The sequence below is a fragment of the Poecilia formosa genome, unplaced genomic scaffold (genome assembly GCF_000485575.1).
Source record: "Poecilia formosa unplaced genomic scaffold, Poecilia_formosa-5.1.2 Scaffold68, whole genome shotgun sequence".
NCBI classification, from domain to species: Eukaryota; Metazoa; Chordata; class Actinopteri; order Cyprinodontiformes; family Poeciliidae; genus Poecilia; species Poecilia formosa.
The window spans coordinates 1,378,064-1,399,031 of record NW_006800007.1 but is presented as its reverse complement, the minus strand read 5'-3'; the positions used below and the strand labels follow the sequence as shown (position 1 = coordinate 1,399,031).

At 35.3% G+C, this 20,968-nt stretch overlaps 2 protein-coding genes and 1 long non-coding RNA gene across 4 annotated transcripts; 2 read left to right on the top strand and 1 right to left on the bottom strand.

Annotated features, from left to right (window-relative positions):
* Window positions 1–632: 632 nt before the first annotated feature.
* LOC107836588 (uncharacterized) lies at window positions 633–20,880 on the bottom strand. 2 transcript variants are annotated; one of them, XR_001662517.1, is made up of 4 exons: window positions 20,668–20,880; window positions 19,007–19,152; window positions 9,704–9,743; window positions 633–886 (listed from the first exon to the last, which is right to left on the bottom strand). It is a non-coding gene; the product is annotated as an uncharacterized LOC107836588 (long non-coding RNA). The 2 variants fall into 2 exon arrangements; XR_001662516.1 differs by lacking the exon at window positions 633–886 and adding an exon at window positions 9,308–9,561.
* On the top strand, window positions 3,206–6,779 carry LOC103140166 (solute carrier family 25 member 43-like). The gene is made up of 3 exons (XM_007555168.2): window positions 3,206–3,744; window positions 5,965–6,206; window positions 6,291–6,779. The coding sequence occupies exons 1-3, from the start codon at window positions 3,470–3,472 to the stop codon at window positions 6,542–6,544; spliced, it is 771 nt and encodes a 256-aa protein (XP_007555230.1). The 5' UTR covers window positions 3,206–3,469; the 3' UTR covers window positions 6,545–6,779.
* slc25a43 (solute carrier family 25 member 43) lies at window positions 11,898–19,541 on the top strand. Its single transcript, XM_007555088.2, has 5 exons — window positions 11,898–12,413; window positions 14,611–14,852; window positions 14,937–15,109; window positions 18,425–18,559; window positions 18,922–19,541. Exons 1-5 carry the CDS (start codon window positions 12,139–12,141, stop codon window positions 19,132–19,134), a joined length of 1,038 nt encoding a protein of 345 aa, XP_007555150.1. The 5' UTR covers window positions 11,898–12,138; the 3' UTR covers window positions 19,135–19,541.
* Window positions 20,881–20,968: the final 88 nt, after the last annotated feature.

The window sequence follows — 20,968 nt, the reverse complement described above, 5'->3', positions numbered from 1 at the left end:
CAACTTGTACTCTGAGCCAATGGGAAAGTACGATACGATCCTCACCTGCCAGCTGAACCAACACTCCTAAAATAAAAGAAAGCATGCATAGCTGATGTAAACTAGAAAAAGCAGAAATGAAACTCACATTTTTAACAGAGCCAAGGACACACCTGCATCCACACTGCAAAAACACAAAATATTACCAACTACTTTTGGTTTAGTTTCTAATGTAAATATATATGCACACACTTTAAATAAGACAAAACTAACTTACAAGTAACTTTTCAGCAACAAATCGGAGCTTGTTTTAAGAAAATAACTACTTAATACTGATTTTTTTTAAGTTCTAGTTCCACTGCCAGATTATTTCGCTTTTAACAAGACATTTCTCCAATGTTATCAATGTTTATCAAAATTAAGTAATTATTTACCTAAAAAAAAAAGCTCCAAATTTTTTGTTGAAAAGTTACTAGTAAGTTAGTTTTGTCTTATTTAAAGTGTGCTCATATATTTACACTAGAAACTAGACCAAAGGTAATATTTTGCGCTTTTGCAACGTGGATACGGGTGTGATCTTGGCTATATTTTTTTTAAAAAGCGAGTTTCTTTTTTTTTTTCTAACTTACATGAGAAATGCATGCTTTTATTTTATTTCCACTAGAAACTAGAGCAGAAATAGTTGTTAAGTTTTGTGTTTTTGCAGGGCGGCCCTAGAAGCCGGAGTGAGGGGGAGTGGGACCAGCGGCGTCTTGTGATCAGGCTGTCATTTCCTCTCCTCGACTCTGTTGTTCCTGAAAAAGGCCTTTGAGAAGGAGCCAAGTGGTCCTGGCAGTGACAGTAGGTGGGCTCCTCGCGTGGATCTGGTGAGACCGTCAGAGGGGGGAGAGGAGGTCTGGTTGGGCCCCTGGCAGGCCGAGACGAAGAGAAAAACAAACACATTGATGAAACAAGACGGAGAAATCCTGTCCCTGGTGGCGAATACACTTCACAGCAAACCAGAGGTGATTTACGGTACAGTAAAGAAAACAATCTAAATGATGACAAACCTGTCTGGTGCAGACTTATGATGGCAGCGTGACTGCAGATCTTGAAAGAAAGAGGAAATGAGAGTATTTAAAATTGAAACTCTCCTTTCTCCACACTACAACCACAAACTTCTGTGTTTTATTAATGTTTTAAAGAAATAAACACAGAACACACCACAACACATAGTTGTTAAGTGGAAAGAGAATGAAACATTGTTTTCTACAGAAAATAACCTGAAAAGTGTGGCGTGCATTTCTGCAGACGCCCATTTTTATTGATACTCCCATAAACATCACCATGAACTTTTGATCAAACTATATCCAGATGTTAGAAAGACCTAGTCAAAGTCCAGACTTAATTAAATTTAATAGCTAGTGGAAGGAACTGAACATTTCTGTGAGTTTTGTTACAAACATTTCAGTTAGATGCTGCAGCAAAAGACAGATTAACCAAATGTTTACTCAGAGAGGTTGCATATAAATGCACACCACACTTTTTAGATTTTTAATTTGTAAAATGTTTTGAAAAGTTTGCTTCTACTTCACAATTATGTGGTGTTTTCAGTTAGTATATCACATAAAATATCATAAAAATATAGAAAATGTGGAAAATGTGACAAAGTTCAAGGTTTATGGATGTGTTAGTCAGATAAGGTAGATGCTGTAATAAAGATAAAAGTTATATAATAAGTTAACTCTCTCATTATTCAGGTTATTAAACCCAGAGGGTATAATAACCTGATTTCTAGCAGAATTAGATTCTGATAGAAATCCAAAAGGTTTTGTTTTAGATTATCATCTGTTTGCACTGATGTTCTCATAAGGGATCAAAAGGAAAATACAAAGGTTCTGTGAATTCATCCTTCATAAAGTTCATGCGTTTTTCCACGAAATACAAAAGTCTTGCAGCAAAAACGTCAAAGGCGATTATTTGTAGCCCCATTCATCTTCCCATCTGACCTCCACTGACAGACCAAACCTGGAGAAACTCTGAAGGAGCTGCAAAGAACCACAGATATTTAAAGAGTTTAAGTTTAAAATCGGGTTGTTTGAAACGGCAGAATGGTTGTGTGGTTGAATGGTTATGGTTGTACCGTGACTGAATGTGAAATTTTCCATACAGCTAAATTATACTGAAAAATCGTAAAACAAATATCTTGGCCTTGGTTGTGAAAAAAAAACTAATCTAAAAAAAATTTTAGATTAGAAACAGAAGTAAAAGCAAATAAAAGTAATAAAAGAAATAAAAGTAAAATGCATTCCTTCATGATGGCATATGACATTTTATTGACCAAAATGTAGCATCTAAAACTGGACTCGGGCTAAAATGACAAAAGATTTCCAAATTACGACTAAAATTAAAATATGTTTCAGTCAAAATTATGACTAAAGGACATTAAAATGTGGAGTTAAAATTAGTAAAGAAATTGTTGACCATTTATTGATACAACTGAAGAACAAAATAAAGTTGTAAATTATTCCATTTACTGTCTATGCCCACTTAACCTACAAGGTGTCTAATAATCATAATCATTTCATAATTAAATGTATTTATAATTATCTTTATGTGCATTATACATACATAAATGTTTAAATATTATATTAATTCCCTATAATAAAATTTCAAACAAGAAATTCAATGTTTATTTAAACTATTTCTTCAAATGACAAAAGATTTCCAAATTATGACTAAAATTAAAATATGTTTCAGTCAAAACTATGACTAAAGAAAATTTAAATGCGGAGTTAACGTTAGTAACTCTGATCAATTAAATTGATCGGAGCAGTTTAAGCCCAACCTTTTAACTTCCACAGGTAAGGCTGACAGCAACACAAAACAGTTTAATAATAAATAAATACTACGAACATGTGTCCTATGGATGGTAAAAAGGTGTGTTGATTATTCATGTATGTAAAACCTTTTGATGTATGGAGGACCATAACTGACATAATTAAAAATAAAAGCAGAAATATATGTATTTTGTGTTTCCTTTTCCCTATACAAGTGTTTTCATTAAAAATGTATATATTTTTTATTTTCCTTATAAATGTGTTTTCATCAAGAAATGTATTTTTTTTTCTTTCCTTTTTCCTTCATACTTGCGTTTTCATGCATAACTGTAGTTTGTGTATGTTATTATTAAATAGCCTAGACATTTTTTTTGCACTGCCATACTTACTTGCCGACTTTCATCCTTAAAAATGTCAAATTATTTGTTGTTTAAAAGTAGGTCAAGGAGCGCCCTCTAGTGTTTAACTGAGTTCTCCCACAGGATCAAATCAAAGTGACGTGAATATTTTTGTCACATAACACCGCAGGCCCGCGAAGGACACACACACTTTCCGGGTGTTTAAAATTAGATGTGTGTCACCCATCCACGCAGGTCGCTAGTTGTCCCTCGAAGAACAGCGAAACCCAGCCGGAGGGTCGAGTTCAGAGTTCAGGCTAAACAACCAGAGAAATGGTGGTCTCGGTGAAAAACGACACCCGGCTGACCAGTTCTCAGAGCTTCCTCTGCGCTGGTTTCGCTGGTTTGTTCAGCAAAACCGTCACGTCTCCTCTGGAAGTGGTGAAGATTAAACGTCAGGTGGGAACTTTTCACGGCAAAGGCGGTTTCCTGCAAACTTTTATCGTCATCTACCAGAATGAGGGACTTCGAGGATTTTGGAAAGGGAACATGGTCTCCTGTCTCCGGCTGTTTCCATATACAGCAGTTCACCTAACCACATACAAGAAGTAAGTTTAGCAGGGAAATGCATAATAATGGGATTAACTGCCTCAAATTGTATCTTATTTTATAGCTGCTTGTGTTACTATTCATTTATTACTTCACTTTTTGTACATACTGACTTTGCAAATTGGCGCTATTATTTGGATGAAGCATTTTAAGTCGTGTGATGTTTTAAAATATAAAAAAAAATGCTGTTTTGTTATTGTTTTACCGTTTACTTTACAGATACGGAAATACTTCCTGTTTTGACCGTGTGATACGCACCCTCTTGTTTTCAGCCAATCAGAAGCCTCCATTTACTCAGTCGATTTTTAAACGGCAAGATGTTTCGTTTGCCCGAAGTTTTGTCTGGCAGGTTATGATAATAGGTTTAATCGGTACTTTATAGAAAATATATTCGCCAGAGGCAGAAATACAGTATATAAGACAATTTTAGAGATATAACAAAAAACAATATTATATTTTGCCTCCTAACTTCACCAGCTTCTGCGGATTGGGTAAAGTTAATACATTAGGACTCAAACTTTCATTAGGAATATAGATTGATAAGCTAACTATTACACAACTTGTAAATCCATCTGTTGATTAAAAAAAAGTAACAAGTTAAAAGTAATGGTTGAAACTGTTCAACACTGAAGTAAAATCTATATTACTACCATAAAATGTTATAAATTGATAAATCGTCATTCTATAGATACCAAATTTTTAAAAATTGTTTATTAGTTTAATATTTATAAATTTTCTTATTAATTTTATTAAATTTCATGTTGAAAATTTTCTTCCTTACTTAAATTATGTAATTAAATACTGTGAAATTAGTGCAACATGAACAAGAGCATTTTTGAAATTATGTATTATAGAAGAAAAATGACTTGTGTTCAAAAATGACTTATGTGCTCAAAGTATCTTTAGCAATAAAAACCTTTAGTTTTGTTTAAAAAACGTTTTTAATGAATGCAAAACACATGTCTGTAAATTATACATGTTTAGGAATTGGGCAAAATTAGCTTGTTGAGCTGATTATTAACTTTTAAATATATTTGACAAAATAAATACTAATCACATAATTATTCAGCTGTAATAAAGAAACTGTGTTTCATGTTTAAATTGTTTGGGGTTTCTAAAACTTGCTAAAAGGGGAATTCCTGCCTGTGAGACTGAACTGAGGGCAAACGGAATGAAATCACATGTGCTGGGTTACCAGAGGGCAAAACAAACTGCTGATCTCTGACAGCATGGATACAGGAAAAAAGGCATTAAGCTGAGCAGTAATCCAGCAAAGAGCAATAAATCCGGCTGGTCATGCTTTATAACACGTTTTTGAATTCCTGGTTTTATAAAAGTAAATTATTCAGTGCTCACCTTTTCCTGTCTAGAAGCGACAGCAGCAACTGTTCCAGGAAAAGAAACCCCCTTCATCTTAGCTCATGTTTTTTTTTTTTTATTTAAATCATATTTCCTGTTGAAGGTTTCAGGTTATCAGCCTGAAAAGTAAAATACTGAGCATAAACATCCACAGAAATATTTATGTTTTTACATTTAAACAACAGTTGTAGTTTTTACACCAATGTAGAAAGTGTTTAATATATTAAACAAGATCCACACTTGTTGAATCTACTTAGATAAATAAATAAGAGATTTTAAAAATGTTATTGACTTATTTTAATAATCAATCATGCTGTCTGTTATCCTGAAAATTAATTGATTCTTCGGACAAAAGAATTGGCACATTGTACAAATTTTTAACTAAAACACTTGAGCCTTTTTTCATACAGCATTAGAAATATATTAAAAGATACAAATAAACAGATAATATTTTTTAATAAGATGTAAACATTGTATTGCCTAAAATACAATAAAAATAAATGTGAAACCAAAACTGCCACTTGAGGAGTTTTGAGTAAAACATATTTACAGACAAAGGTGTTTATATAATCTTTTATTTATACAGGAACAGTCTCTTGAGACGTATTGTCTCTTTTACAAGAGACACATTATATGTTGCATTCATCACAAAAAGACAAATGCAAATGAATAAAAAATGCAAAATGTATATATTTTTTAATCGTTTTTGTTTAACTACTGCTCTGAATATATTGCTTTTTCAGCAAATTACTATTTTTTTGAGTATGCATACTCCAGTTAATCAATTACTAAATTACTAGATTTTATTATTTCAAAGATCGATTCATCACTGTTCATTATTGACCCCTGTTTGTGTGCAGGATCGTCCACCTTCACATGGATGAGCTGGGCTTCATCTCCCAGTGGAGAGCCATATTAGCTGGCGGACTGGCTGGCGTCGCTGCTGCCCTGCTCACGTATCCTCTGGAGGTGGCGGAGACCCGACTGATCGTCCAGAACTGCAGACAGCGGACCTACATCGGCGCAGCTCACACCATCTCAAAGATCTACAGGAACGAAGGCCTGCCTGCTCTCTACAGAGGATTCTCCCTCACCGTTCTGGGTACGCACAACTCATTTATTCAACACATGCGTCTGACATCGATACTAAATTATTTTCTACTTCCTCCATCTTCTCCGCCTGCAGGTGCGGTTCCCTTTTCAGTCGGATGCTACGTGGTTTACATGAATTTGGACAAGCTGTGGCAGGAGCCGTCGTTTCGCTTCACTCCTCTGCAGAACTTCATTAACGGCTGCATTGCAGCGGGAGTCGCTCAAACGCTCTCATACCCCTTTGAAACCGTTAAACGGAAAATGCAGGTGGGTAACGAGCAGCTTAAATTTAATTTGGTCTATTTTTCCTCCATTTTGTGTTATTTTTATAAATTTGTTAATGAATAATATAAATGGCAAATTCACAAAATGAAGCCTGCGAACAGGAATGATAGTTCCTGAGAAAAATGTGTCTTCAGTGGGTTAAAGGAGAAGAAAGTTGTATAAATTCACATATGAAAAGGAAAATATAAAACTCTGATATTGTTTTCAGTTTTCTGGAAACTGTGATTTTGATTATTTGGATCCACCTTTGAAATTGCACAATATCAGAGTAAATAAAATATTAAATGTTATGTTTTGTCAGAATTTTAAAATTAGGCTTTGCAAAAAANTTTTGTTAAAAGGGAAATAAGAAGTTTAAGTTTAAGAAGTTAAATAAAAAGTTGTTAAAAGTGAAATAATCTGCCAGTGGAACTAGTATTATTTGAATCCAAATGCAGATTTTTATTTGCTAAAAAAAATTCAAACCATGTCATTTCCCTTCTCCTTCACATTTATGCATTACTTTGTGTTGCTCTGTCACATAAAATCTCATTTAAATAAGTGGAAGTTTGTGTTTGCATAGCGACAAAATGCAAAAAAAAAAATAAATACTTTAACAGTGCCCCCAGAAAGCATTCGTAAAGTATTTACAGGTCTGTCGTGATAAAGATGCTTCCCAGTAATGAGGCGCTAAGTCCCATTTATTATTCCTAACAAATCCTGACGGCCTTTCACAGTTTGCATCATCGAATAAATCGCAAAATCTGAATAAGGCCTCTTCGCATAACAAGTCTCTCAGTCCTGTTAAGTGAGCCAGGACCAGTTTGGCCTCAGCCTCACATTTAGAGGTGTGAACGTGGCACGACAGTGAATTGTACTCATCCCTGATTTTTTTTCTTTTCTCACAAACACTCCCCCTCCTCCATTAAAACAAAAAAAAAGACCAACACACACAGGCAGACTCCCCATCCCCCGCCCTTTCTTCCCTTTCCCCTCCCCTGCCAACACAAGTCTGTGATGTGACAGTCTTAGATAAAAAAAGGCGAGAATTTTATTGCAGCAGTCTGTGAGGCTGGCAACAGACCTCCTTTGTGACCCACAGCTGAGGGCTCCCTGGTGTTGGGCGCCCTCTGTTGGCCGTGTCCTCTCGGGTTCCTGCACTTCAAAGTGGGAGATCAAGGGCCGACTTGCGCATGACATCCAGAGAATGACAATACCACAGCCAGCCTACAACTGCTGCAAGGTGCCTGCTGCAGGACACAAAGGCATGCAGGCAGCTCCCGCGCTGGTTCTTCTCACGGAGGAGTGGGAGGCGGGGGGGTTACATACAGGAAGGAGGCAGTGCAGCGACTGTGGTGGGCAGAGGCTACATGAGGGGAAGTGGAAGGACAGCAGAGGAGACAGGCTGGCAACAGATTGTCTGAGGTGTCCTGTTTGATTGCTGAAGCATTAATTGATAAGATTCATCACTTATCTTTATGTTTCTTTGAACTGGTTAGGATCGGTCTGGGGGCGAAACGAAACATGTCTATTACATTTCTTTTGCACAAAATCATTCTTAGATCAGTTCTGCTTATTTAGTTTTAGGGTGTCTTGTCACTCTAAATCTAAATAAGCTGCTGCTGGCCACGGCCAAAGAAATAAACATTTACACTCGCACGTGAAAATGATTGCAAACAAATGCGCAATCATGAAACCGTACATCTTTGAAAAGCAGAAGTGGAGCCTTCTGTAGAACCAACAGAAACCCAGAAATGGTTTCTGGGTGGTAAGTCAACACCAAAACGCTTGTCTTGTCCAGTAGCCTTTGTACAGCGTATATAGAGGTAAAACCAGCTGACCAAACGTGCTGGAGCTTCACTGGCGTTGCTAAGTTAGGGGCAGTCACTGCTAAATTGTGTCGTTACATTCTGGAGGTTTTTAAAACGGCTCATTTTCCAGACATAAAAACATTACATTATTGCTGAAAATCGTCTGGGTGTTTTTTTTGGCGAGTTTTAAGAACCATCTGAGACCCAAATGGAAGTACAAACATGCAAAACGTGAATTTTGCATAACAGGTCCCTTTAAAACATCAGACTATTGATACATGACAGTGAGGTCAAACAGCTTTCTGACCGTATTTTCCGGAATATAAATTGCACTTTTTTCATAATTTGGCTGGTTCTTCAACTTGTAAATTTTTTCCTCTTCATGACGCATTTTTTGACTGACACAACTTGTACTCTGAGCCAATGGGAAAGTACGATACGATCCTCACCTGCCAGCTGAACCAACACTCCTAAAATAAAAGAAAGCATGCATAGCTGATGTAAACTAGAAAAAGCAGAAATGAAACTCACATTTTTAACAGAGCCAAGGACACACCTGCATCCACACTGCAAAAACACAAAATATTACCAACTACTTTTGGTTTAGTTTCTAATGTAAATATATATGCACACACTTTAAATAAGACAAAACTAACTTACAAGTAACTTTTCAGCAACAAATCGGAGCTTGTTTTAAGAAAATAACTACTTAATACTGATTTTTTTTAAGTTCTAGTTCCACTGCCAGATTATTTCGCTTTTAACAAGACATTTCTCCAATGTTATCAATGTTTATCAAAATTAAGTAATTATTTACCTAAAAAAAAAAGCTCCAAATTTTTTGTTGAAAAGTTACTAGTAAGTTAGTTTTGTCTTATTTAAAGTGTGCTCATATATTTACACTAGAAACTAGACCAAAGGTAATATTTTGCGCTTTTGCAGCGTGGATACGGGTGTGATCTTGGCTATATTTTTTTTAAAAAGCGAGTTTCTTTTTTTTTTTCTAACTTACATGAGAAATGCATGCTTTTATTTTATTTCCACTAGAAACTAGAGCAGAAATAGTTGTTAAGTTTTGTGTTTTTGCAGGGCGGCCCTAGAAGCCGGAGTGAGGGGGAGTGGGACCAGCGGCGTCTTGTGATCAGGCTGTCATTTCCTCTCCTCGACTCTGTTGTTCCTGAAAAAGGCCTTTGAGAAGGAGCCAAGTGGTCCTGGCAGTGACAGTAGGTGGGCTCCTCGCGTGGATCTGGTGAGACCGTCAGAGGGGGGAGAGGAGGTCTGGTTGGGCCTCTGGCAGGCCGAGACGAAGAGAAAAACAAACACATTGATGAAACAAGACGGAGAAATCCTGTCCCTGGTGGCGAATACACTTCACAGCAAACCAGAGGTGATTTACGGTACAGTAAAGAAAACAATCTAAATGATGACAAACCTGTCTGGTGCAGACTTATGATGGCAGCGCGACTGCGGATCTTGAAAGAAAGAGGAAATGAGAGTATTTAAAATTGAAACTCTCCTTTCTCCACACTACAACCACAAACTTCTGTGTTTTATTAATGTTTTAAAGAAATAAACACAGAACACATCACACATAGTTAAGTGGAAAGAGAATGAAACATTGTTTTCTACAGAAAATAACCTGAAAAGTGTGGCGTGCATTTCTGCAGACGCCCATTTTTATTGATACTCCCATAAACATCACCATGAACTTTTGATCAAACTATATCCAGATGTTAGAAAGACCTAGTCAAAGTCCAGACTTAATTAAATTTAATAGCTAGTGGAAGGAACTGAACATTTCTGTGAGTTTTGTTACAAACATTTCAGTTAGATGCTGCAGCAAAAGACAGATTAACCAAATGTTGACTCAGAGAGGTTGCATATAAATGCACACCACACTTTTTAGATTTTTAATTTGTAAAATGTTTTGAAAAGTTTGCTTCTACTTCACAATTATGTGGTGTTTTCAGTTAGTATATCACATAAAATATCATAAAAATATAGAAAATGTGGAAAATGTGACAAAGTTCAAGGTTTATGGATGTGTTAGTCAGATAAGGTAGATGCTGTAATAAAGATAAAAGTTATATAATAAGTTAACTCTCTCATTATTCAGGTTATTAAACCCAGAGGGTATAATAACCTGATTTCTAGCAGAATTAGATTCTGATAGAAATCCAAAAGGTTTTGTTTTAGATTATCATCTGTTTGCACTGATGTTCTCATAAGGGATCAAAAGGAAAATACAAAGGTTCTGTGAATTCATCCTTCATAAAGTTCATGCGTTTTTCCACGAAATACAAAAGTCTTGCAGCAAAAACGTCAAAGGCGATTATTTGTAGCCCCATTCATCTTCCCATCTGACCTCCACTGACAGACCAAACCTGGAGAAACTCTGAAGGAGCTGCAAAGAACCACAGATATTTAAAGAGTTTAAGTTTAAAATCAGGTTGTTTGAAACGGCAGAATGGTTGTGTGGTTGAATGGTTATGGTTGTACCGTGACTGAATGTGAAATTTTCCATACAGCTAAATTATACTGAAAAATCGTAAAACAAATATCTTGGCCTTGGTTGTGAAAAAAAAACTAATCTAAAAAAAATTTTAGATTAGAAACAGAAGTAAAAGCAAATAAAAGTAATAAAAGAAATAAAAGTAAAATGCATTCCTTCATGATGGCATATGACATTTTATTGACCAAAATGTAGCATCTAAAACTGGACTCGGGCTAAAATGACAAAAGATTTCCAAATTACGACTAAAATTAAAATATGTTTCAGTCAAAATTATGACTAAAGGACATTAAAATGTGGAGTTAAAATTAGTAAAGAAATTGTTGACCATTTATTGATACAACTGAAGAACAAAATAAAGTTGTAAATTATTCCATTTACTGTCTATGCCCACTTAACCTACAAGGTGTCTAATAATCATAATCATTTCATAATTAAATGTATTTATAATTATCTTTATGTGCATTATACATACATAAATGTTTAAATATTATATTAATTCCCTATAATAAAATTTCAAACAAGAAATTCAATGTTTATTTAAACTATTTCTTCAAATGACAAAAGATTTCCAAATTATGACTAAAATTAAAATATGTTTCAGTCAAAACTATGACTAAAGAAAATTTAAATGCGGAGTTAACGTTAGTAACTCTGATCAATTAAATTGATCGGAGCAGTTTAAGCCCAACCTTTTAACTTCCACAGGTAAGGCTGACAGCAACACAAAACAGTTTAATAATAAATAAATACTACGAACATGTGTCCTATGGATGGTAAAAAGGTGTGTTGATTATTCATGTATGTAAAACCTTTTGATGTATGGAGGACCATAACTGACATAATTAAAAATAAAAGCAGAAATATATGTATTTTGTGTTTCCTTTTCCCTATACAAGTGTTTTCATTAAAAATGTATATATTTTTTATTTTCCTTATAAATGTGTTTTCATCAAGAAATGTATTTTTTTTTCTTTCCTTTTTCCTTCATACTTGCGTTTTCATGCATAACTGTAGTTTGTGTATGTTATTATTAAATAGCCTAGACATTTTTTTTGCACTGCCATACTTACTTGCCGACTTTCATCCTTAAAAATGTCAAATTATTTGTTGTTTAAAAGTAGGTCAAGGAGCGCCCTCTAGTGTTTAACTGAGTTCTCCCACAGGATCAAATCAAAGTGACGTGAATATTTTTGTCACATAACACCGCAGGCCCGCGAAGGACACACACACTTTCCGGGTGTTTAAAATTAGATGTGTGTCACCCATCCACGCAGGTCGCTAGTTGTCCCTCGAAGAACAGCGAAACCCAGCCGGAGGGTCGAGTTCAGAGTTCAGGCTAAACAACCAGAGAAATGGTGGTCTCGGTGAAAAACGACACCCGGCTGACCAGTTCTCAGAGCTTCCTCTGCGCTGGTTTCGCTGGTTTGTTCAGCAAAACCGTCACGTCTCCTCTGGAAGTGGTGAAGATTAAACGTCAGGTGGGAACTTTTCACGGCAAAGGCGGTTTCCTGCAAACTTTTATCGTCATCTACCAGAATGAGGGACTTCGAGGATTTTGGAAAGGGAACATGGTCTCCTGTCTCCGGCTGTTTCCATATACAGCAGTTCACCTAACCACATACAAGAAGTAAGTTTAGCAGGGAAATGCATAATAATGGGATTAACTGCCTCAAATTGTATCTTATTTTATAGCTGCTTGTGTTACTATTCATTTATTACTTCACTTTTTGTACATACTGACTTTGCAAATTGGCGCTATTATTTGGATGAAGCATTTTAAGTCGTGTGATGTTTTAAAATATAAAAAAAAATGCTGTTTTGTTATTGTTTTACCGTTTACTTTACAGATACGGAAATACTTCCTGTTTTGACCGTGTGATACGCACCCTCTTGTTTTCAGCCAATCAGAAGCCTCCATTTACTCAGTCGATTTTTAAACGGCAAGATGTTTCGTTTGCCCGAAGTTTTGTCTGGCAGGTTATGATAATAGGTTTAATCGGTACTTTATAGAAAATATATTCGCCAGAGGCAGAAATACAGTATATAAGACAATTTTAGAGATATAACAAAAAACAATATTATATTTTGCCTCCTAACTTCACCAGCTTCTGCGGATTGGGTAAAGTTAATACATTAGGACTCAAACTTTCATTAGGAATATAGATTGATAAGCTAACTATTACACAACTTGTAAATCCATCTGTTGATTAAAAAAAAGTAACAAGTTAAAAGTAATGGTTGAAACTGTTCAACACTGAAGTAAAATCTATATTACTACCATAAAATGTTATAAATTGATAAATCGTCATTCTATAGATACCAAATTTTTAAAAATTGTTTATTAGTTTAATATTTATAAATTTTCTTATTAATTTTATTAAATTTCATGTTGAAAATTTTCTTCCTTACTTAAATTATGTAATTAAATACTGTGAAATTAGTGCAACATGAACAAGAGCATTTTTGAAATTATGTATTATAGAAGAAAAATTACTTGTGTTCAAAGTATCTTTAGCAATAAAAACCTTTAGTTTCGTTTAAAGAACATTTTTAATGAATGCAAAACACATGTCTGTAAATTATACATGTTTAGGAATTGGGCAAAATTAGCTTGTTGAGCTGATTATTAACTTAAATATATTTGACAAAATAAATACTAATCACATAATTATTCAGCTGTAATAAAGAAACTGTGTTTCATGTTTAAATTGTTTGGGGTTTCTAAAACTTGCTAAAAGGGGAATCCTGCCTGTGAGACTGAACTGAGGGCAAACGGAATGAAATCACATGTGCTGGGTTACCAGAGGGCAAAACAAACTGCTGATCTCTGACAGCATGGATACAGGAAAAAGGGCATTAAGCTGAGCAGTAATCCAGCAAAGAGCAATAAATCCGGCTGGTCATGCTTTATAACACGTGTTTGAATTCCTGGTTTTATAAAAGTAAATTATTCAGTGCTCACCTTTTCCTGTCTAGAAGCGACAGCAGCAACTGTTCCAGGAAAAGAAACCCCCTTCATCTTAGCTCATGTTTTTTTTTTTTTATTTAAATCATATTTCCTGTTGAAGGTTTCAGGTTATCAGCCTGAAAAGTAAAATACTGAGCATAAACATCCACAGAAATATTTATGTTTTTACATTTAAACAACAGTTGTAGTTTTTACACCAATGTAGAAAGTGTTTAATATATTAAACAAGATCCACACTTGTTGAATCTACTTAGATAAATAAATAAGAGATTTTAAAAATGTTATTGACTTATTTTAATAATCAATCATGCTGTCTGTTATCCTGAAAATTAATTGATTCTTCGGACAAAAGAATTGGCACATTGTACAAATTTTTAACTAAAACACTTGAGCCTTTTTTCATACAGCATTAGAAATATATTAAAAGATACAAATAAACAGATAATATTTTTTAATAAGATGTAAACATTGTATTGCCTAAAATACAATAAAAATAAATGTGAAACCAAAACTGCCACTTGAGGAGTTTTGAGTAAAACATATTTACAGACAAAGGTGTTTATATAATCTTTTATTTATACAGGAACAGTCTCTTGAGACGTATTGTCTCTTTTACAAGAGACACATTATATGTTGCATTCATCACAAAAAGACAAATGCAAATGAATAAAAAATGCAAAATGTATATATTTTTTAATTGTTTTTGTTTAACTACTGCTCTAAATATATTGCTTTTTCAGCAAATTACTATTTTTTGAGTATGCATACTCCAGTTAATCAATTACTAAATTACTAGATTTTATTATTTCAAAGATCGATTCATCACTGTTCATTATTGACCCCTGTTTGTGTGCAGGATCGTCCACCTTCACATGGATGAGCTGGGCTTCATCTCCCAGTGGAGAGCCATATTAGCTGGCGGACTGGCTGGCGTCGCTGCTGCCCTGCTCACGTATCCTCTGGAGGTGGCGGAGACCCGACTGATCGTCCAGAACTGCAGACAGCGGACCTACATCGGCGCAGCTCACACCATCTCAAAGATCTACAGGAACGAAGGCCTGCCTGCTCTCTACAGAGGATTCTCCCTCACCGTTCTGGGTACGCACAACTCATTTATTCAACACATGCGTCTGACATCGATACTAAATTATTTTCTACTTCCTCCATCTTCTCCGCCTGCAGGTGCGGTTCCCTTTTCAGTCGGATGCTACGTGGTTTACATGAATTTGGACAAGCTGTGGCAGGAGCCGTCGTTTCGCTTCACTCCTCTGCAGAACTTCATTAACGGCTGCATTGCAGCGGGAGTCGCTCAAACGCTCTCATACCCCTTTGAAACCGTTAAACGGAAAATGCAGGTGGGTAACAAGCAGCTTAACAAATTTAATTTGGTCTGTTTTTCCTCCATTTTGTGTTATTTTTATAAATTTGTTAATGAATAATATAAATGACAAATTCACAAAATGAACCCTGCGAACAGGAATGATAGTTCCTGAGAAAAATGTGTCTTCAGTGGGTTAAAGGAGAAGAAAGTTGTATAAATTCACATATGAAAAGGAAAACATAAAACTCTGATATTGTTTTCAGTTTTCTGGAAACTGTGATTTTGATTATTTGGATCCACCTTTGAAATTGCACAATATCAGAGTAAATAAAATATTAAATGTTATGTTTTGTCAGAATTTTAAAATTAGGCTTTGCAAAAAAAAAAAAAAAAAAAAAAAATTATATATAGCTTTTATCAATGGAAAAAAGCAGACAAATTACTTTCATGTAATTTAAAAGCAATACATATTTGTCCTGCCAGTGCATGTAATTGGTTCATACATTTTTATTTTTGAGAAAAATTATCCCAAGCAAAGTAATCTTAAAATGGGAAATGTTGGATACAAAATAAAGTATTTTTCCATCTGTTTTGTTGCCACAAAGTTTTCTAAATGACCTTGTTTCTTTTCATGCTGTTTTTAATTACATGAAAGTTTCAACTAAATCAGAAAATATTCAAAAGAAGTGTGACTTTTGTTAAATATGAAATAAGCATCAAGAGATTCATTTAAACCTTTGTTAGTTTACCATGTTATTTCACTCTTTTCTTGCATTTATAGTGGAAGGATGCCAACAAAATTTTCTATTTCTGTACATATTATTGGTCTAAAATCCTCTAAAAATGTTTGACTGCTCTAAAGCAAGTAGGCAATACACCGATCAAGCAATACACTTTTTAAAAATATGTTTACTTACTGGATATACAAACTGGATAAATGGTGATGTGGTTTGTATAATGTAACTAACATTTTAGGTTTAGAATAAAAATGCAGTCAGCTGCACAGAAAAATATAAATATGGTTAGATTAGATCAGATTTTATCCTGCTTCAACTTGTTGCACAAGATCCTGTGAAGCCGCTTTCCTGCCACAGTTTCACCAGAAGGGGGCAGTAATGAGGTGTCCAAGTTATTCACTGAAGCCTTAGAGGCCATGAACGACCTGAACGACGACCTTTACTGGACAGAAAAATACATCTCTCCTTAAAAACATGCCTATTACATAAGTGATGTGGAATTAGTTCTGCGTGTTTAATAATCTTTAATTTGCATTTCAGACCCTTCTGGGTTTATTAGGAAGGACACACAGGGAACAATGGTTCTGCAAAGGACTGGGCACTTCGTCCGGGTTTCGTCTGCTTATTATTAGCTGCCACAAGGTTTAACAGCAGCTGGGAATGTGAATGTGCCTCAGGTCCGTCAGGCTATAGATAAGTTCTCTAAAGATAGACTGTCAGATAGCAGCAGCTCTGAAGGATGTGCATTTCCAGATGATACAAACTACGGCGCTTTATTATACAGTTTTTATTGAAATGCTTCCATTTAATGAGAAACGTACGGTTAAACATTAACCCACTGCAGAGAAAAGATTAAAAAGATGCTTCCAGAACCATAGGGTAATGATTTAAAATGAGCGCTGTCCAGTTTAACGTCTTCTTCTTAACAAGTTTATGTGTCAACTGGAAATTTTAAGACGCCCACATGTGACCTCAGCAGCCGTAACGCCCACATGATGGCCGGCTGGATGTACGACAGAACCTACGTGAACTCAGAGACGCTGAGGGCGCTAATGGCGGCTCAGGAGGTGAAATATCTCAAAGTCCAGCAGAGTCAGAGGGGAGGAAGCCTGTTGGAGGTGAAATGACGTCTGCAGCCTAGAAAAGGCGATACAGGAGATTTCTCTGGAGAGTTTCTAAACTTTTTTCTCCTTACAAATTTGTTCTAGAGGTTTAAACCTTTAAAGGACACAGGTGAAGTTCAGTCTGTGGTTAAATAAAGAGAACACAACTCAAGTTTTGTGGCAACATTTACTCCTCTTTACATCTAGTTGATGACATCTTCCCCTTCTTAGCTTTACCCAAAACATTTTTAACCAGCTTGTTTTATTGCACTGAAGATGTTTTGTTTAACAGCAAACAAACACAATTCAAGCAATCTTTCCGGAGAAACATTTTCCAGAAAAACCCTGAAATTTCCCTGAAATATTCCTGAGGAACCTCCTCCTAAACGTAAATGTCCAGATTTCTAGTTGCTGGTCGTCTTTTTTGTTGTTGTTGTTGTTTTGTTTGTTTTCTCTTTAAAAAATATTTCAATCATTTTATTGTATTGGCATAATCACCCATTGAAACAGTTGCTTCAGTTTAGTTTATTTGTATAGTGACATCTTACAGTAAATAGTAGATTTAGGAAAATCTAATATTTTATTTAAGTGCATTTATTCATCTGGGGGTAAAATATATACTTTAGAGAGATATTTTTCAGCTAAATAAAGGTAACGGAAGCATTTTGTAAATTAATTTTAACTTCCTGTTTTCCTGGGGTATAAACACATGAGCCTGTTTCCTTGAGTTACTCCTTAAGAACAGGAACTAAAGGAAAACGCGCTGTCTGAACAAAGTGGCCCAAATCCTGAGTGACAAAAATTCATTAAAGTTTACAAGAAAAAAATCTACTGTCACAATAATTAAAATGTTTAAGATGAAAATAAGACTGGATCTGGGGATAATTTTCTTAAATAATCATGCACAGTAAAGTGGAAAAGAGAAGAAATGAATGCAGGTGCACCACAAGGCTCAGTACTCGGCCCACTTCTTTTTAGATTATGTATGTGTGATTTGTAATATTTGTCTCCTGGTTCAGGTTTCCAGGTTTACGCTAATTATAATGCAAGAGGTGGGTAGAACATCCTAAATAATAAGTAAAAGTAGCTTTACTTCAACATATTTTTACCCAAGCAAAAGTAAACAGGGTACCCTACCCTAAGTAAACAAAAGTACTCAAGAGTAAAAATAATTTGGTAAAAAGTTACTTCAGAACAGAGTAACTAAAACATCTGATTCAATATTTTATGATAATGTTATTAGACAAACAAAAATAAAAAGCTGTAAAAATCCTTCTATGTTAAAAACTGAAATATTTTTTGCAACATATCCTGCTTATAAAATGGGGAATATCCCACTTTAAGGTGTAAAAATACATACAAACTACAGAAATAAATCTGTTTTCTACACATTCTTCAAAACGTGTTTACATTTCATACTTGAAAATGACCACAGATGTTTAAAAAGCAATCTTGATGTTTTAACTTATGGGTATATTACATTTTTATTTCTTTTTCATTATTTTCTAGGCACAGAGTTCTCGTCTTCCCCATTTTGGTGGCGTTGATGTCCACTTCAGTGGAACGATGGACTGCTTCATGCAGGTTATCAGAAACAAAGGTGTTCTGTCTCTGTGGAACGGGCTGACGGCCAACATGATAAAGGTGCCTCCATGCTTGATTGTGTCAGATTCATTTGGTTAGAAAACTGATTTCTGTGTAACAAATGGCTCCCACGTGCCAAAGGAAAAATGTGTAACGCATGATCTATGCAAAGGCAGGAGTGACGCAGAGTGTCCACTGCAGGAGAACAAGGTGGAACAGCATGCGCCAGTCTCCAATTTCAGCTGCAAATATCTTCAGAGCTGAACATTGTCTCACACATGATGATCTAATTTAAAACAAGACCGCGTTAAGTTCTAGAGAAACAATTATTAAGACTTAAAAGCGCACATTTGAGGTAATTCAGGTCAAATTTCTTGTTATTTGAACACTAATCAGATCAAAACTCTGTCATTCCCTCACAGATTGTTCCTTATTCTGGTCTTCTGTTCACCTGCTGCGAGATGTGCAAGCAAGTGTGCCTCTACCGTAACGGCTACATCGTCTCACCTCTGAGCTACCAGCCCACGCCGGGGGTCGACCAGAGCCTCGGGCCGAACGAGCTGGAGGAGGTCAGGCGCTACTGGAAAAACAGGAACTTTGGGTCAAGAGAGTCGTCTTTTGGGAACCGCTGGTGAAGCTGGAAATACGTCCTGCTGACAAAAAAAATGGAGGAAAAGTCAAAAACATTCACTAGACCCTCCAAGAGACTAAAACTAAGACTATTTCAGAGTTATATCATTTTTATCTGACAGTATTACGCATAAATTGTGAGCAATTTATGACTGCTTTATGTAAAACTTGTGCCTTTGGTTGAGTATTTATTTTGGCTCCCGTTGCAGTTTTTGCTGCATTAACTTCACACTGTGCCACAGTCTATTCCGAGGAAGTAAACTTAAACTGTAACGATTGAATCTGAGCTTTATGATCGTAAAGAATCAAATGAATGCAACGGTTTCATCCTTCAACAGAAGCAGGCGTTTATCTGCTGACGCAAATTGTTACTGAAGGAATTAAACATTAAAACTGTTTACTTTTAACAAAACCTAAGTGTTTATTTTTTTGTGTACCCCGAAAAGATAGAACTGCACCCAAAAGCTGACTTAAAAAAAAAGAGTTTAATGTCTTAACAGTTGATTTATTTCTAAGCAAACTCTTTAAATTCTTCTACAATTTCAATGTATGACACAAAGCAATGTTTTATTCAATTATTTTAGCAATCGTCGACCTTCCAAATTCACATTTTATTACTACAGTTATCTTTATAAAGCAGTTTCTCATAAAGAGAAACTGCTTTATAAAGATAACTGTACATCTACACCAAATTTATTTTGGTGCTAATAACTTTGTACATTAAACTATTTATGGTAGAGTCCAGTATGTTCTGTTTGCAGTTTGTCCTCCACCTTGTAGTATTTTAGGGCAACACAGCGTGCTACATCCTGTGTATGGCAAGCTGTCATAACATATATTCATTTTGCAAGCCTGCTCGTTAGTTGTTTGGATTTCAGTAACATTTAACCTCATTAAAATCACATTTCATATTATTTTTCCAAGAAGAGCTCCAAGTCTGCTTTAAAATGACTGGAATGCTTAATGAATGTATATATTTTTTAACTTTTAAGTTTCATTTAGAGTTGTTACAAAAGATTAATTTTTATTTAGCCACAATTCAGCCAACATGATTATCACACACACCTGACGTTTTTGTTAAACTTTCATAAACTTAATTTTGAAAGAAATTAATTTGGAAAAATGTCTCTTTAGCCTAATTTTGTTATTTAGCAATTATGTTATTTATATTGATTATTTTCATTTTGGTATTTAACATACCAAAATTTCCACATATTTTGGTCTATCTGATGATGCATTTCTTAAGTATTAAATAATTGGTGTGCTGAGTACTTGAGTAGCCTTTTCACCAAATACTTTTTTACAATTGAGTAATTTCATGAATGGCTACATTTTACTTTTGAGTTAAAATATGTTGAAGTAGTGATACTCTAAGAAAATATGAATTGGAAACGTTAAATTATTTGATAAAATTACCTGCCTTAAGAGCTGAGACAGGTTTTAGTGGACTCAGTCAGCTGATTGACTCATGTCCTTCTCAGTGTGGGAAACATGCTGACAGCCAAAGGACATCAACAGATGGGGTGACCTTTACCCACCATAGTTTTCAGGCCCTGGCTGCTTCAGACCGGCAGATGACGCACCTTTAACTTTAATGAGAGAAAAGAAAACAAATCACAACAAGGTGAAAGTAAAAGGAACTATCCACAACTTTTCTTGGTAACTGACAAACTCCCTCTCGTCTTGTGGGACGAAAATATGTCCTTTTATTCCCTGCGTGACCATGGAAACCAGCGTATCCAACTGACAGAACGCCTCCTGGCCCCGCCCACCGCACTCACAACCGACCAATAGCAAGCGAGAGTCGAAGTTCACGCTTTTCTATGCGTTCAGCCTCCT